The sequence below is a fragment of the Salvelinus alpinus genome, chromosome 27 (assembly GCF_045679555.1).
Source record: "Salvelinus alpinus chromosome 27, SLU_Salpinus.1, whole genome shotgun sequence".
Taxonomy (NCBI): Eukaryota; Metazoa; Chordata; class Actinopteri; order Salmoniformes; family Salmonidae; genus Salvelinus; species Salvelinus alpinus.
Genome location: NC_092112.1, coordinates 20489566 through 20508358, shown reverse-complemented (window position 1 = coordinate 20508358; position 18793 = coordinate 20489566). Strand labels below are relative to the sequence as shown.

The 18793-nt window shown below is 42.5% G+C and overlaps 1 protein-coding gene and 1 pseudogene across 5 annotated transcripts in view; one reads left to right on the top strand and one right to left on the bottom strand.

Moving 5' to 3' along the window:
- Positions 1-282: 282 nt before the first annotated feature.
- On the bottom strand, positions 283-8173 carry LOC139556135 (transmembrane protein 242-like; annotated as a pseudogene).
- LOC139556134 (palmitoyltransferase ZDHHC14-like) overlaps positions 5647-18793 on the top strand; it is a 30783-nt gene continuing 17636 nt past the window's right edge. For 3 of the 5 annotated variants that reach the window (XM_071369695.1, XM_071369694.1, XM_071369691.1), the window contains exons 1-2: positions 5647-7266; positions 9262-9521. In XM_071369695.1, coding sequence (XP_071225796.1) covers positions 7264-7266; positions 9262-9521 — 263 coding nt within the window. In that variant the 5' untranslated portion in view covers positions 5647-7263. Of the gene's footprint in view, positions 7267-8451; positions 8729-9261; positions 9522-18793 lie in introns of those variants that run through there. The other 2 variants (XM_071369693.1, XM_071369692.1) reach the window with 2 other exon arrangements.

Genomic DNA, 18793 nt, shown 5'->3' with positions numbered 1-18793 from the left:
GAAATTAAGATTATCCAAGGGAGTTTAAATGAACCGTGATGCCTCAGTCCAAGAGTAATTTGTTTCATAATTCCTCCTTCAGGCAAGGGGTGCTCTCTTCATCGGCTTCAGATGAGCATCAGTGAAGAGTGGCTGGCCCACTAACTAACCGCATTGTGGACGCCAAGTTCATTTCCTTCTCAGCACAGTGACCAACTGACTGCCCATCCCACAGTAATGGTTAAGTCCCACAGTGACTTATTAATGCTGCTCTCAGCCAGGGTGAGAATTTAGTCTAGACCTTCAGTCCTCTTTAGACTTGAAGATGGTGTCCCATTCCTCTGAGTTGGCTGATCCTTCCTCGTTATTTTTTAATAGCCGGGAAAACGGACTGCATCGTCTGCCTGATCTGTTAGCTGCAAAGATGGACAAATAGAGGCTTCTTAAGCAGCACAATGTGTTGTCCATTTACTGAGTGTTGGTAATAGGGATGATGCTGGTCTGTTTTCTGATGGCATGATAAGGGCTAGACAATGAGATGGGTTGAGTTCATTAATACTACACTATGGACCCCCATGGCTTTCCAGACTGTGATGCTGAGCAGGTCCACACCAGGCGTAGAGTGAGCCCCAGCCCAGGGCCCGGAGAGCCAGAAACGCCCCTGTCTCCGGTACTGCAGTGGTGGCCATCGTTCCCTTGAACACACACACTTGAGGTGACATTGAGGTACACGAGTTGCTCATGGTTCCTAATTTATAGGCTAAACTCAAATCCACTCACTAGCAAAATCAGTTTTCACCTTGTGCAGTGGTGCTATAGCCAGTGCAGTCCATCGTTCCCTGGATAACATGCTGGACGTGACATTGATGTACTTCACACGTGGGCCAGTGCAGTCCATCGTTCCCTGGATAACATGCTGGACGTGACATTGATGTACTTCACACGTGGGCCAGTGCAGTCCATTGTTCCCTGGATAACATGCTGGACGTGACATTGATGTACTTCACACGTGGGCCAGTGCAGTCCATCGTTCCCTGGATAACATGCTGGACGTGACATTGATGTACTTCACACGTGGGCCAGTGCAGTCCATCGTTCCCTGGATAACATGCTGGACGTGACATTGATGTACTTCACACGTGGGCCCAAACTGAGTCAACCCAGTGAGCAGAAAACATTTAAAGAGGTGGAATCTGTTAGATCGATTCCAGTTTGCAGGGTGGCTACGCTGACCTTTTTTTACAAGGAGCATGTGTGTGACTAAATTGAAAAATGTAGGTACACACAAAATTTAGGAGCATAATGAAAAATATTTGAGGTAATAAAGCTAGAATCGTTCATTTTCTAGGTGCACTGGTTCTCCCAAATTAAAATTCCAGGTCGTACAGCAAAAATATTTAGGCGCATATGTGAGTAAAATGGTTGCACTGTAGAGCCCTGCCTGCCGTGGAGGGGCTGCATTTCAAGGTAGTGTGTAAAAGGGGGCCCCATTTCCTATATAGTGCCTTTTGACCAGGGTTCTTGTGCACTGTAAGGAAAAGTGTGTCATTATGGACGCAGCCTAAGATTGAACAAGCTGTCTAGAAAACAGACAATAACAGTAATAGTAAACAATATAAACTCTCAATGTATTTATTGTCCATGTGTTTAAGTGGCCTGCTCATTTGATTAGATATAATTAGAGTTTGGCGAAACTCAGCAGCTCTTCCTGGAAGGGTAAAAATCTGAGCGGAAGCGATGTGGTTTGGTGTAGGCTAGTCAGTGTGCATCAACATAAAAAATAATGCCAACTGTCTATCCCTGGTGTTGCATTATAATGCTGACTGTCTATCCCTGGAGTTGCATTATAATGCTGTCTATCCCTGGTGTTGCATTGTAACGCTAACTGTCTATCCCTGGTGTTGCATTGTAATGCTAACTGTCTATCCCTGGAGTTGCATTATAATGCTGTCTATCCCTGGAGTTGCATTATAATGCTGTCTATCCCTGGAGTTGCATTATAATGCTGTCTATCCCTGGAGTTGCATTATAATGCTGTCTATCCCTGGTGTTGCATTATAATGCTGTCTATCCCTGGTGTTGCATTGTAATGCTAACTGTCTATCCCTGGTGTTACATTATAATGCTGTCTATCCCTGGTGTTGCATTATAATGCTAACTGTCTCCCTGGTGTTGCATTATAATGCTGTCTATCCCTGGTGTTGCATTATAATGCTAACTGTCTATCCCTGGTGTTGCATTATAATGCTGTCTATCCCTGGAGTTGCATTATAATGCTGTCTATCCCTGGAGTTGCATTATAATGCTGTCTATCCCTGGTGTTGCATTGTAATGCTAACTGTCTATCCCTGGTGTTACATTATAATGCGGTCTATCCCTGGAGTTGCATTATAATGCTGTCTATCCCTGGTGTTGCATTGTAATGCTAACTGTCTATCCCTGGAGTTGCATTATAATGCTAACTGTCTATCCCTGGAGTTGCATTATAATGCTGTCTATCCCTGGAGTTGCATTATAATGCTGTCTATCCCTGGTGTTGCATTATGCTGTCTATCCCTGGTGTTGCATTATAATGCTGTCTATCCCTGGTATTACATTATAATGCTGTCTATCCCTGGTGTTGCATTGTAATGCTGTCTATCCCTGGTATTACATTATAATGCTGTCTATCCCTGGTGTTGCATTATAATGCTAACTGTCTATCCCTGGTGTTGCATTATAATGCTGTCTATCCCTGGTATTACATTATAATGCTAACTGTCTATCCCTGGTGTTGCATTATAATGCTAACTGTCTATCCCTGGTGTTGCATTATGCTGTCTATCCCTGGTGTTGCATTATAATGCTGTCTATCCCTGGTATTACATTATAATGCTGTCTATCCCTGGTGTTGCATTATAATGCTATCTATCCCTGGTGTTACATTATAATGCTGTCTATCCCTGGTGTTGCATTATAATGCTAACTGTCTATCCCTGGTGTTACATTATAATGCTAACTGTCTATCCCTGGTGTTGCATTATGCTGTCTATCCCTGGTGTTGCATTATAATGCTGTCTATCCCTGGTGTTACATTATAATGCTAACTGTCTATCCCTGGTGTTGCATTATGCTGTCTATCCCTGGTGTTGCATTATAATGCTGTCTATCCCTGGTGTTGCATTATAATGCTGTCTATCCCTGGTGTTGCATTATAATGCTAACTGTCTATCCCTGGTGTTACATTATAATGCTGTCTATCCCTGGTGTTACATTATAATGCTGTCTATCCCTGGTGTTGCATTATAATGCTGTCTATCCCTGGTGTTGCATTATAATGCTAGCTGTCTATCCCTGGTGTTGCATTATAATGCTAACTGTCTATCCCTGGTGTTGCATTATAATGCTGTCTATCCCTGGTGTTGCATTATAATGCTATCTATCCCTGGTATTACATTATAATGCTGTCTATCCCTGGTGTTGCATTATAATGCTAACTGTCTATCCCTGGTGTTACATTATAATGCTAACTGTCTATCCCTGGTGTTGCATTATGCTGTCTATCCCTGGTGTTGCATTATAATGCTGTCTATCCCTGGTGTTACATTATAATGCTAACTGTCTATCCCTGGTGTTACATTATAATGCTAACTGTCTATCCCTGGTGTTGCATTATAATGCTGTCTATCCCTGGTGTTGCATTATAATGCTGTCTATCCCTGGTGTTGCATTATAATGCTAACTGTCTATCCCTGGTGTTACATTATAATGCTGTCTATCCCTGGTGTTGCATTATAATGCTGTCTATCCCTGGTGTTGCATTATAATGCTAGCTGTCTATCCCTGGTGTTGCATTATAATGCTAACTGTCTATCCCTGGTGTTGCATTATAATGCTAACTGTCTATCCCTGGTGTTGCATTATAATGCTAACTGTCTATCCCTGGTGTTGCATTATAATGCTAACTGTCTATCCCTGGTGTTGCATTATAATGCTAACTGTCTATCCCTGGTGTTGCATTATAATGCTAACTGTCTATCCCTGGTGTTGCATTATAATGCTAACTGTCTATCCCTGGTGTTGCATTATAATGCTAACTGTCTATCCCTGGTGTTGCATTATAATGCTGTCTATCCCTGGTGTTGCATTATAATGCTGTCTATCCCTGGTGTTGCATTATAATGCAAACTGTCTACTCTTATGTATGATTCTTTACGAGTTTCTCTTTTCAGTATGAGCTTTCTTAGAAAAAATGTGCGCATACTAAACATATTTCTGGTTAACCAATGAGTTAACACAAAAAAACAGCCATAAGTCATAACAGTTCTACTGCAAGCTTCATGTGTGAGCTGCCAGATTCATGTGTGAGATACCAGAGACAGCCCTGGTTCCATTATAAACTAGCCTTGGTATCAGCTCTTTACAGCGCCTCATAAGTCAGTAACTGCCTAGCAATCTCGTCTGGTCATGTGCTGTCTACAGGCCATATCCTCTGTGAGTGAAGCTTCTCAGCCACTGTGACCTCACAACCACATTCCTCTCATAACACGCTAAATCTAATTTGACCACTTTACAAGGCATATTTGGCTGAGATGGAAGTTTACAAAGATGGCCTTCATCAGCTTAAAATAGAATGAAAAAACAAAGACACCACTGTGCTGCTCTGCCAAGTATATCTTCAAAAGTGATATAAGCTCAGGATCTGTGACTGTCCCGAATGGCACCCTATCCCATAAATAATGTGCTACTTTTGACCAGGCATAACCTGGCGAAGGTTTTTGGGCAACAAAAGCTCATTTCCTGCATTAAAAAAGAATGTATATGACCCTTTTGTGGTCACTTATTGTAAATAAGAATCTAAACACTTCTACATGAATGTGACTATAAAATTACATAATACATTATTTACCATTAATTTCTATTGGGCACAAAATAATCTGAAACCCAACCAAAACAAACAGCAAATGCATCCAACAAATGTGTAGAGTCACAAGCTTGATGTAGTCATTTTGTGCTATGAATATGATAAATACTTAACCTTTTACTAATTTAATACACATAAAATGAATTTGTCCCAATACTTCTGCTCCCTGAAAATGGGGGGACTATGTACAAAAAGTGCTGTAATTTCTAAACGGTTCACCTGATATGGATGAATACCCTCAAATGAAAGCTGACAGTCTGCACTTTAACCTCATAGTCAATGTTTGATTTCAAATCCAAACTTTTGGAATATAGATCCAAAATAAGAAAAAATGCTTCACTGTCCCAATAATTTCAGAGGGCACTGTAATTCATATCATAGGCCTAACAGTATTGTAGAGCTTTTTACTTTCACGTAATATAGCTGGATCGCCCCTGCCCTGTCCCTAGGGGTCCAGCGCCCCAACCTAACACACCCCACTCAGCTTTAGGATCTTAGTGAAACATTCATTATTGGTTTCAGGTGTGTTAGGCCAAGTCCAGAGTGACAACCCACAGGACGCCAGACCACCAGGGCCAGAACTGAGCAGCCCAGCAGCCTAAATAGGTATCTCCCCTGACGTGGGCATGTTTTCAATACAGACTCCTTTTGTTGTACATTATTCCATATAAGGCAGATGTCACGTAGAGTAGGCCAGAAGGCTAAACTGGAAAACCTAACCTCTATCAAAATAAAAAGGTGGCGGAGACGCAAAAGTTATTCTGTGCAAAGGTGTTTATTTACAAAGTGATTCCGGAACAAAAACAACAGTACTGCCATCAAACGTATACCTTATGGGCCAGCTAAAAACAATGCTGCCCCATCCACACTCAATCCAAAAAAATGCCTCTCCATGAACTGAAAGAGAGGCTCCTTTTGTAGGGCTAGCCCCTCCCCTCAGAACAATTAACACTAATTAATTAAGCAATTACCTAGTCAAACCTACATTTTCCATTAACTAAACATACTAAAGGATATACATTGCAACACGTGTTTTAAACAATATCACAACATAACATTTACAACATTACATCACTACTGACAGTGTCTTCCAATATGCCCATTTACATTAATGAGCCATTTGGGACAGGCACTATAAAGTCAGCCCAATTCCTTTAGCTTGGGTCCTTATCCAGCATACCCGGGAGCTACAGAGATAGAGAGAGGAACAGAACAAACAAACAACGCGCTCATCCACAACATCGATAAGTATAATAAATATTGCATATATTAAATATGAACACTGACATACGTGTGAAATGTATGTAGTAAGACAGAATGTTAACTTGTGTGTCGACCCACATTGTTAACTTATCTGATAACGGAGCAGGGAGGAGTGATGAATGTGTGCGTGCGTTAAAGTACCAAATGCTGCCCGCGGCCAGTGACGGACTTCTACGTCACAGCAGACCTTATGAAAGTTGCACAGTATACCTTTAATCTTCTGCCATCCATTGTGACATTGTGGGAGGATAACCAACCTTCCAATTAATGTCAATGGATTTCTTAGTTGCTATAAATTCTACATTACACAGTTTCTTCTGATAAGTCTCCAGTATCAACATTTCCAAGCAAACAAAAACAGGGAGAAAGGAGAGTATGTAGACATGTTGAGGTAAAATAACATACTCTTTGCCAGAATTCAGCCAACCTTCAAAAGACCACAACATATGCAAATATGTTCCCTTTTGTGTTGTACATTTCTGAGTGCATGATATTCAGTTTCACTGGTATATAGTACGTTCTGTGGAAGGTCTTAAACTGAAGTAATTTATGTCTGCGATTATATGAACATGACTGGGCATTCAACCATATCTGTATCCATTCATCATCATCAATAGTGTCTCCCAGGTCTTTCTCACATTTTTGTTACACATGTTTTGTGTCATCGGGAAAAGCCTATCAACCCTTGATACAGTTTGAAAATCAACTTTATAGAGGTTTGTCAGACTGCCTTAAAATAGTTTCAATCTTTGAAGCTTCTGGCTTGTCCAGTGTTTGTTGCAAAGAAAGAATAAAGTGTTGCATCTGCAAAAGTTCACCTCAGTGCCGTCACACACTGGTCTTCCCTGGTTGGCTGAGACCCCTGTCACCATCTGATCCTGCTCAGATGAGACATGACAAATAATTACCTTGGTGTACATTTATACATTATCTAAGAATAGAATCAAAGGTACAATAATTGAAATGACCATTGTAGCCTAGCCATCAACTCAAGATGTGACTTTGTCTCCCTTCACTCGTTATAATATACTGCAAAATTCACCAGAGCTCTGTAGACTGTACTTCCATGGCTGTCTGACCCTGCTGGGACACCTGTCACCATCTGATCCTGCGAAGACATGGTGAGCGTAGTGTTGTGTACTGACTGTGCATGACAATGAAGGCTGTAGAGCGGTTTATACCATGCATTAAAATCTATGCCCTGACTACTGTAAATTGCTCTGGATAAGAGCATCTACTGAAAAGGAATGAACAGACCATTTCAGTTTTCACATAGAAATAAGTTGCATTTGCAAAGAAACTGGAAAACATATCAAGCAAGTATTTTTATATTCCATAAGTATTATCAAATGAAATGTTTTATACAGACTCAAGTTACAAATGCTGATAAACACCCAAATACATGTTTTTATTTTAAATCACAAAAGTAGTGCATTGGACCTTTACTGGTCCTGTATTAGCGGACCGAGATGCGTCTTCAGCGCGAGCAATGTTTTTCTTCATAATATAAAATTGTCATACATCCAGAGAGGCTATGCAAGAAATGCAATATATTTTAGACAATTAACGTTAGTAGTCAGATTATGTGGAGCAGTATAATATCACTCCGTCATCGGTCAGGGCTAACAGGCATCTAAAGTTAAATTGCCTAGATGTAATGCTAGCCTACATTAATCATAGCTACCTTGCTGAACTATCCCGGACTATTTTTCTTGGCCAAGGCTAACGTTGAGCCAAATCCTGCAATCATCCCGGCAGAGGCGACAGTCGTCAGGAAAGCTGAACCTGAAAAGGGATAATGGGACGTTGTTTATGGGTCACAAGAATTTGTCGTATAAGTAAACAATTAGCTAGCTGTAGTAGCTACTACATTTATAATACAAAAACGGCTATTTTTATATTCACAAACAGTACAACGATCGATAAATAAATAGGCAGTCGCTTGCCTTTCATTCGCTGTAGTTTGTCATCGTTTTCTGTCACAATTGCAGTGACATTCAACGTCGTGTTTCTTTTCAAAGCGGTCATTTTATTTGTCCGACACTTAAATAATTACGGTGGAAACATGCTCAGCTAGGAACTTTTAATTCGCTCTAAACTACTCTTATCTACATACACATTTTTGGAGCCACGAAAATCAATTGTAGCATACTTATTCATTACTATGCATTTGAACATTACGATGTATATTTCGATTTGAGAGTACTATACTCCATCTGAAATACAAATACCGATACTACAATTCCCATGGCACTACTAACGTGTGCGCGCATGTGTTTGTTGTTGGGGCTGCTGTACATTGTAGGCAGCCGCAACACAGGCAACGGGTGGCGAGCTGTTGTTGCAGTGATACAAATGTCTCTGCTTTTAAAACCATGAAGGCATGAACATAAGATTACGCGTCTCCACAACAACACTATAAAATCATTATTTTACCGAATCGAGAGAACTGTGAGAATGTGAGGTGTATCAAGTATAGGCTATTGCTACCAACCAACGAAGACCGCGGACACAACGTTATTGTACTGGCGGCATGCAACGAGATCCGTGCACCTCTACAAATCCAATCGGCGCTATTCTGCAGTAAAATGCCCGTCTTTTATTTTGCGTATATCCTCGTTGGAGAATTGCATTTTTATACACTGAGTGGCTAAACGATTGGTTGTATCTTCTCTGCACTTAAATGTGAAAAGCATTATTCTCTTTTAAGGACACTCGAAGGACGTCTTTATGACTGGGTTTCTTCTCGCGTCCTCTTCATTTTTTGATTGCATTGTGTTTACATAAGTCTGTCCAGTAACGCCTCGCTAGTGGCTACAGTTACAGTTTTTAAAAACACAATGGAAGTGTTATTCAAACAATTGAGGCTATGTTTATTTTCACACTGACAAAGTGGTATAGCTGATCAAATTCAGGAGGATGCACGTCCAGAAAATGAAACTTATAAAAAAAAGTATTTAAGCATTTTTGTTGTTGTACTGCAATGTATTGTACAGAAATTGACATTTTCTGACAGCATTACATCATCACTGTGCCAAAGGATCAGGAACAAGCACGGAGCACGTCTTTAACCCCATTTATCAGCTGCCCCTGAATTCTTTGTATTGTTTTGCAAGGTGCACTATTTACAGATGCATCTCGGACTTGATGAGCCGGTGCGAGAATGTCAGTATAACCCGATCTGCACGCGCAACTCATCGTCTATGGAGACCTCGGGGCACAAAAAGAAGAGGACTCCCCGCAGGAAGTGGCAGATCTTCCCTGGCCGAAATAGATTCTACTGTAATGGAAGGGTCATGATGGCGAGACAGACCGGGGTCTTCTACCTAACCCTGGTCCTCATCATGGTCACCAGCGGGCTTTTCTTCGCATTCGAGTAAGTGCAAATTACACTACAGTAGCTCATGCAAGACCTCATCATTTACAGGTGTGAACAGTCATTTTTAAAAGAGTGACAAAGTTTTTAAGTGTGCCACACTTAAAGGAAATTTAACCCTAAAACTATATTTTGGTATTTGTTTCATTGGTGATATAGTCTCAATGTTTTTCATGTCAGCAAACAAGTTTTCAAGATATATACCTTCAACATGTATTTTTTTAATTAAGCAGGTATAATGGCTCTATTTCTCTATTTTGAAAGTTGTATATCTTGAAAACTAATGACACATATACCAAAAGAAAATGTTAGAACCCCCCCACACACACACACTTTGCTTTTGCTATCTCTCTAATCTGTTTCCATCCCAAATGGCACCCTATTCCCTATACAATGTGCATCTTTTGACCGGGGCCCTGTTTAAAAGTAGTGCCCTATGTAGGGAATATGGTGTCATTTGATACACATACCCCACTGATTTATGAATGTAGCTAATTGTCTATCTTTATATAGAAAGAGTTTGGGAGTATGCAATCTGGTTTCCACTCGGGTTATGGATGTGTCACTGCAACCTTAAAGGTCCTCAATGATGTCACCGTTGCCCTTGATTCTAAGCAGAATTGTGCTGCTATTTTTATTGACTTGGCCAAAGCTTTTGATACGGTAGACCATTCCATTCTTGTGGGCCGGCTAAGGAGTATGGGTGTCGCTGAGGGGTCTTTGGCCTGGTTTGCTAACTACCTCTCTCAAAGAGTGCAGTGTATAAAGTCAGAAAATCTGCTGTCTCAGCCACTGCCTGTCACCAAGGGAGTACCCCAAGGCTCAATCCTATGCCCCACGCTCTTCTCAATTTACATCAACAACATAGCTCAGGCAGTAGGAAGCTCTCTCATCCATTTATATGCAGATGATACAGTCTTATACTCAGGATTTTGTGTTAAATGCTCTACAACAAAGCTTTCTTAGTGTCCAACAAGCTTTATCTACCCTTAACCTTGTTCTGGACACCTCCAAAACAAAGGTCATGTGGTTTGGTAAGAAGAATGCCCCTCCTCCCACAGGTGTTATTATTACCTCTGAGGGTTTAGAGCTTGAAGTAGTGACCTCATACAAGTACTTGGGAGTATGGCTTGATGGTGCACTGTCCTTCTCTCAGCACATATCAAAGCTGCAGGCTAAAGTTAAACCTAGACTTGGTTTCGTCTATTGTAATCGCACCTCTTTCACCCCAGCTGCCAAACTAACCCTGATTCAGATAAACATCCTACCCATGCTAGATTACGGAGACATAATTTATAAATCGGCAGGTAAGGGTGCTCTCGAGCGGCTAGATGTTCTTTACCATTTGGCCATCAGATTTGCCACCAATGCTCCTTATAGGACACGTCACTGCACTCTATACTCCTCTAAACTGGTCATCTCTGTATACCTGTAGCAAGACGCACTGGTTGATGCTTGTTTATAAAACCCTCTTAGGCCTTACTCCCCCCTATCTGAGATATCTACTGCAGCCCTCATCCTCCACATACAACACCCATTCTGCCAGTCACATTCTGTTAAAGATCCCCAAAGCACACACGTCCCTGGGTCGCTCGTCTTTTCAGTTCGCTGCAGATAGCGACTGGAACGAGCTGCAACAAACACTAAAACTGGACAGTTTTATCTCAATCTTTTCATTCAAAGACTCAATCATGGACTCTCTTACTGACAGTTGTGGCTGCTTTGTGTGATGTATTGTTGTCTCTACCTTGTTGACCTTTGTGCTGTTGACTGTGCCCAATCATTTTTGTACTATGTTTTGTGCTGCTACCATGTTGTGTTGCTACCATGTTGTTGTTATGTTGTGTTGCTGCCTTGCTATGTTGTTGTCTTAGGTAGTGTTGTGTTGCCTCTCTTGTTGTGACGTGTGTTTTGTCCTATATTTATATTGTATCTATTATTATTTTTTAATCCCAGGCCCCAGTCCCCGCAGGAGGCCTTTTGCCTTTTGGTAGGCCGTCATTGTAAATAAGAATTTGTTCTTAACTGACTTGCCTAGTTAAATAAATAAAAAAAATAAAAAAAAATAAAGAGAGAATGTTGTCTAGACTGTTTTTCCCTGGTCGTTCCATATCATTTCAGAAAACCATGACACCAACCATCTAAGATTGTTCGGAAATACTTTTAGTAGGAAAATTAGCATTCCTGCCTCATCATTTTTTGGAAATATTTATTTTGATCTCTTAGGAATTAAGGTAATTGATTGCGCCCAAATGTTCAATTTTGTGATATTCAGTAAATATAGTACCAAACATATGATTTGGATCAAACTTTTCTAACAAAGAGTAAGACATGAGGAATCCAAATAAATGGTTAAGAGCCACCCATGGACCCCCCCACCCCCCACACCAATACCACCCCAACAACCAGTATACAGTATCAGGATGTAGGCTGGAACATAAACCAAACAACTTCAATGACTAATTTCTCTGAACAGGGGGAAAAAACATCATCAAATTCACTGAATACAATACATAGGATGATGAAACAATACTCTGAGCCGCAGCTCCATACTTGTCAGACATAGTGAACTGATACTTTATACTGGTTGTTGGGGTAGGATTGGCGTAGGTTGTGGGGGTCCATGGGTGGCTTTAAGTGTGATTCAAATCGGATGTTCGGAACTATATTTATTGAATATTATATTAATCCTATAAATTAAAATGGCCAATTTGGGTTCAATCAATTAGCTTAATTTCTCAGATATCAAATTATATTTCAACAAAATAATGTTGCAGGAATGCTACTTGTATCTGTTTCTAACAACATAAACATTTTAGAACAATCTGAGATGGCGGGTGTCAATACATTTTTTTGTGCTTTTTGAGGTGGAACGACCCCCCCCCCCCCCCCCCTTCCAAATGGTCACAGAATTTAGTTTCGCCAAGCAGATGAAATTTACTCCACTCAGTCAAGTGTCAAACTTTGGGTGAGCAGAGCTCCAAACATTGCAGAAACTTAGTGGTTCTCAATCCTCATTGGTCAGGAAAGATATTTGTGATAGTAATGAGTTACTTGTTTTTGGGGTCAGGTGAATGCCTTCCTTGGTGGGCTGATGTATTTCATTTGGGTTTTCCGGAGCTCTGACATGCATAGATGTTGAGAAATATGAACACAAGGAGGTCTTGTGATGGTTGTGCAGTCCGCAGGGTCGGGGGTACAGGACAAACCATCCTTTCAACTTAGTCAGCAAGTCTCATAGTCATCCTCTGGGATCCTGTCTCGCATGTTGAAGGTCTGAAATGTTTTCGTGGCTCTCTAAGCTTCTGCAGGTTTTCAAAGGGTCATTTTTAAAGGTTTATATAATTGCAATCTTGCAATCAAGATGGGTTCAAATTCAGAAACTTTTTGGATTTGCTTAGTGTATCAGCCTGAACATTTCCATTTTAGTCATTAAGCAGACAAGCCTGTAATTCAATGGCCTAGGCTATTCATTGAGTGATGAAATGCCACAGATGTAAGTCAGTCAGATATGCAGATGTCTTCAATTATAAATTTGAATGACAGCTCATATCCTGCTCACTGTTATGACATGCAAATTCATTCATTTGAGAGTGACACCGATCCTAATATGTAAAGAGAAAATTGGGAGATGACTGACAGATATTTTCCGGTCGGTCTACCCATCTTTCCTTCTCTGTTGCCTTTCATTCCTCCCACGTTCCATACCTTCCAAAACATGGCACCCCAGTGTTCCCGTTTCCATGGTAACAGTTTCCTCTTAGGCTTTTTGTGTCCTGTCGAACCAACAGCCTGCATCTCCAAGGCAACTAGAGAAGAGTCACCAATTGTTCCAGTTTGATTTGGTCTCCGTCCCAAATGGCATCCTGTTACCTATATAGTGCACTACATCGGTAATAGGTTGCTATTTGGGACTCAGACTTGGTCTCTGTTTGTTGTGTTTGACTAAAGATAAGACTAATGTAATTGCACTCCTCTAGCCAGAACGGAGAGCGTCTCTAAACTACAGCCAAAACATTCATCCATTTATAGTACAACATGCTCTGGGATTTGCCTGGGAAACATTGGACAAATGGTCCAATGAATGAAACATAACAAGGACGAATTGTGTCGTGATTCAAACTTGGAATGGATCAACTTCTGGTTACTCATTGCATTGTATAAAGCCTGAGGATGAAATGAGAAACTCATGCCTGAATGTTTACACCTCCTACATTTGCATTTTAGTCATCTAGCAGATGCTCTTATCCAGAGTGACTTACAGGAGCAATTAGGGTTTAAGTGCCTTGTTCAAGGGCACATAGACAGATTTTTCACAGAGTTGGCTCGGGGATTTGAACCAGCGACATTTCGGTTACTGGGCCAACCCTCTTAACTGCTAGTCTACCTTTCATTCAGACAATCTTTTTCAGTACAGTATCCAATACTATCCAGATTCCATAGTCTTTACCAAGGGCATAGTCCTTGTATTTCCAAAGGCAGTGGGATAGTGAAGTGCAGGTGAAAGGTGCAGGTGAAAGAATCACTCTACCATGACCCTACCCCAACCTTTCCCTCCACTGTGTACCAGATCTCCAAGCCAGCCCTCTGACAATTATCCATGTTTTCTTTACATTGCCAACAACAAAATTGGCCGATAACCTCCTCTAGTCTACAATGGTAGGCATTTTTTAAATAGGACTACTTGGAAACTTGCTGCAGCTATTTCCAATCCTAGCATGACGAACTGATAAGATCTGAGTTTCAGTCTAATTCAATTCCAGCGTAGCCGCCTCACAGAGCCAAAGTAGCAGCCGTACAGATCTCATATCTGTTCACACTGACTATGCTAAGTGAATAAAAGCATGGTATTTCACTTCATGGCTAGTACCATTAAATATTTAATATAGTTTTATGCCAAGACTATAACCTGATACCAATTACTCAAACCTGCGCTCAACATGCCTCACTCTTTAAATCATGGGGATCTTGATGTCCAATATTGTAACAGCCCATAGAAGACTTTAAGGAACAGACGTGGGGTTAAGAGATTTTGATTGGATATTGTGCCCACCAAAATATTAACGGATTACATGGACATGATGCTTCCCAATCCTTTTCCTAATTCAAATCAAATGTTATTGGTCACACACATATTTCTTATTGCGGGTGTAGCGAAATGCTTGTGTTCCTAGCTCCAACAGTGTAGTAGTATCTAACAATTCACAACAATACACAAATCTAAAAGGAATTAAGAAATATATAAATATTAGGACGCGCAATGTTGGAGTGGCATTGACTAAAATACAGTAGAATAGAATAAAGTATATCCAGATTAAATGAGTAAAGCAGTATGTAAACAGTGATTAGTGTTCCATTATTAAAGTGGCCAGTGATTCCATGTCTATGTATATAGGACAGCAGCCTCTCAGGTGCAAGGTTGAGTAACTGGGTAGTAACCGGCTAGTGATGGCTATTTAACAGTCTGATGGCCTTGAGATAGAAGCAGTCTCTCGGTCCCAGCTTTGATGCACCTGTACTGACCTCTCCTTCTGGATGATAGCGGGGGGAACAGGCCATGGCTCGGTTGGTTGATGTCCTTGATGATCTTTTTGGCCTTCCTGTGACATCGGGTGCTGTAGGTGTCCTGGAGGGCAGGCACGGTGATGTGTTGGGCAGACCGCACCACCCTCTGAAGAGCCCTGCGGTTGCGGGCGGTGCAGTTGCCGTACCAGGCGGTGATACAGCCCGACAGGATGCTCTCAATTGTGCATCTGTAAAAGTCTGTGAGGGTCGTAGGGGCCAAGCAGAATTTCTTCAGCTTCCTGAGGTTGAAGAGGTGCTGTTGCACCTTCACCACACTGTCTGTGTGGGTGGACCATTTCAGATTGTCAGTGATGTGTACGCTGAGGAACTTGAAGCTTTTAACCATCTCCACTGCAGTCCCGTCGATGTGTATAGGGGCGTGCTCCCTCTGCTGTTTCCTGAAATCCACAATCAGCTCCTTCGTTTTGTTGATGTGGAGGGAGAGGTTATTTTCCTAGCACCACTCCGCCATGGCCATCACCTCCTCCCTGTAGTCTGTCTCATCATTGTTGGTAATCAGGCCTACTACTGTTGTGTCGTCTGCAAACTTGATGATTGAGTTGGAGGCGTGCGTGGTCCCGCAGTCATGGGTGAACAGGGAGTACAGGAGGGGGCTGAGCACGCACTCTTGTGGGGCCCCTGTGTTTAGGATCAGTGAAGTGGAGATGTTTTTCTACCTTCACCACCTGGCCCGTCAGAAGTCCAGAACCCAGTTGCACAGGGCTGGGTTCAGACCCAGAGCTCTGAGCTTAATGGTGAGCTTGGAGGGTACTATGGTGTTGAAGGCCGAGCTATAGTCAATGAACAGCATTCTTACAAAGGTAGTCCTCTTGTCCAGATGCGATAGGGCAGTGTGCAGTGCGATGGCGATTGCATTGTCTGTGGATCTATTGGGGGCAGTAAGCAAATTGAAGTGGATCTAGTGTCAGGTAAGTTGGAGGTGATATGATCCTTAACTAGCCTCTCAACACTTAATGCTGACAGAAGTTAGTGCTACAGGGCAATAATAATTTAGTTCAGTTACCTTTGCTTTCTTGGGTGTAGGAACAATGGTGGACATCTTGAAGCAAGTGGGGACAGCAGACTGGGATAGGGAGAGATTGAATATGTCCGTAAACACTCCAGCCAGCTGGTCTGCGCATGCTCTGAGGACGCGGCTTGGGATGACGTCTGGGCCGGCAGCCTTGCTAGGGTTAACCCATTAAATGTCTTACTCATGTTGGCCACGGAGAATGAGAGCCCACAGTCCTTGGGAGTGGGTCGCTTCGGTGGCACTGTGTTATCCTCAAAGCGGGCAAAGAAGGTGTTTAGCTGGTCCAGGAGCAAGACGTCAGTGTCTGCGACGTGGCTGGTTTTCAATTTGTAATCCGTGATTGTCTGTAGACCCTGCAACATACGTCTCGTGTCTGAATTGCCACTTCACTTTGTCTCTGTACTGATGTTTTGTCTGTTTGATTGCCTTGCGGAGGGAATAACTACACTGTTTTGTATTCAACCATATTCCCAGTCACCTTGCCATGGTTACATGTGGTGGTTTGCGCTTTCAGTTTTGCGCGAATGCTGCCATCTATGCACGGTTTCTGATTTGGGTAGGTTTTAATAGTCACAGTGGGTACAACATCTCCTATACACTTCCTGATGAACTCAGTCACTGTGTCCGTGTATACCTCAATGTTATTCTCAGAGGCTACCCGGAACATATCCCAGTCCGCGTGATCAAAACTATCTTGAAGCATGGATTCCAATTGGTCAAACCAGAGTTTTAACGGGTAATTCATGTTTGAGTTTCTGCCTATAGGAAGGGAGGAGCAAAATGGAGTTGTGATTTGATGGGCGGGGGAGGGCCCTGTAGGCATCCTGGAAGGGGGAGTAGCAGTGATCGTGTTTTTCCAGAGCGAGTACTACAGTCAATGTGTTGATAGAACTTTGGTAGAGTTTTCCTCAAATTTGCTTTGTTAAAATCCCCAGCTACAATAAATGCGGCCTCAGGATATGTGGTTTCCAGTTTGCATAAAGTCCAGCGTTGTTCCTTGAGGGGCGTTGTGGTACCGGCTTGAGGGGGTATATACACGACTGTGAGGTATTCTAGGTCGGATGAACAATAAGACTTGAGTTTCTGTATGTCATCACAATCACACCATGAGTAGTTAATCATGAAACATACACCACCACCTTTCTTCTTCACGGAGCGTTCTTTATTCCTGTCTGCGCGATGTACTGAGAACCCAGCTGGCTGTATTGACGGGGACAGTATATCCCGAGAGAGCCAGGATTCCATAAAACAGAGTACGTTACAGTCCCTGATCTCTCTGGAAGGAGATCCTCACCCTGAGCTCGTCTACTTTATTGTCCAGAGACTGAACATTAGCGAGTAATATACTCTGAAGCGGTGGATGATGTGCACGCCACCTGAGTCGGACTAGAAGTCCACTCCGAATACCTCTTCTCCCTCTGGCGGCGTCTTGGAGCAGCCTCTGGGATAAGTTCAATTGACATGGGGGGTACGAACAAAGGATCCAAATCGGGAAAATCGTATGCTGCTATAGACCCAGGCTATGAGAAGAGAAGAATGGCGTGTCTGTTCATTTGAAGTAATAAAGTGAAAATAAATATGAAGGCATACCTTTCATTTCATGCTTTTGTCACGGATGCCAGTCGAGGAAAATGCTTGGAAATCTTCTCTTCTCAGGCTGAGGCCAGTAGATTTCAGTCAGTGGATACGTCCCAAATGGCACCCTATTCCCTATATAGTGCACTACTTTTGACCAGAACCCTATGGGGTGTGTTGAATTGTGCCACAGAAAGCTTTCCAGGAAGGCCATTCCTCCTTGGCCCCGGCCCCAGTCTTGTCATCTAATGACGTTAGGTACAGAGGACAGACAGTACAGTAGTGCTAACCAACATCTGTTCATGAACAAAACACTAGGCATGGTTTAAGTGAGTTTGTTGTTACAAGTGAATCAAATAATTATGTGTGTGTGCACATTCCTGTTTATCCTAACAGTTTTATTAGTTGTGAACTTTCCACCCACCTAGATACAGCAATAGGCTGAGAGAGGCTGGACTGAGGGTTTGTAGGCCTGTTGTAAGGCAGGTCCTCACCAGACATAACCGGCAACAACGTCGCCTATGTGCACAAACCCACCGTCGCTGGACCAGACAGGACTGGCAAAAAGTGCTCTTCACTGACGAGTCGCAGTTTTGTCTCACCAGGAGTGATGGTCAGATTCGCGTTTATCGTCGAAGGAATGAGCGTTACACCGAGGCCTGTACTCTGGAGCGGGATCGATTTGGAGGTGGAGGGTCCGTCATGGTCTGGGGCGGTGTGTCACAGCATCATCGGACTGAGCTTGTTGTCATTGGAGGTAATCTCAACGCTGTGCATTACATGGAAGACATCCTCCTCCCTCATGTGGTACCCTTCCTGCAGGCTCATCCAGACATGACCCTCCAGCATGACAATGCCACTAGCCATACTGCTCGTTCTGTGCGTTATTTCCTGCAAACAGGAATGTCAGTGTTCTGCCATGGCCAGCGAAGAGCCCGGATCTCAATCCCATTGAGCACGTCTGGGACCTTTTGGATCGGAAGGTGAGGGTGAGGGCCATTCCCCCCAGAAATGTCCGGGAACTTGCAGGTGCCTTGGTGTAAGAGTGGGGTAACATCTCACAGCAAGAACTTGCAAATATGGTGCAGTCCATGAGGAG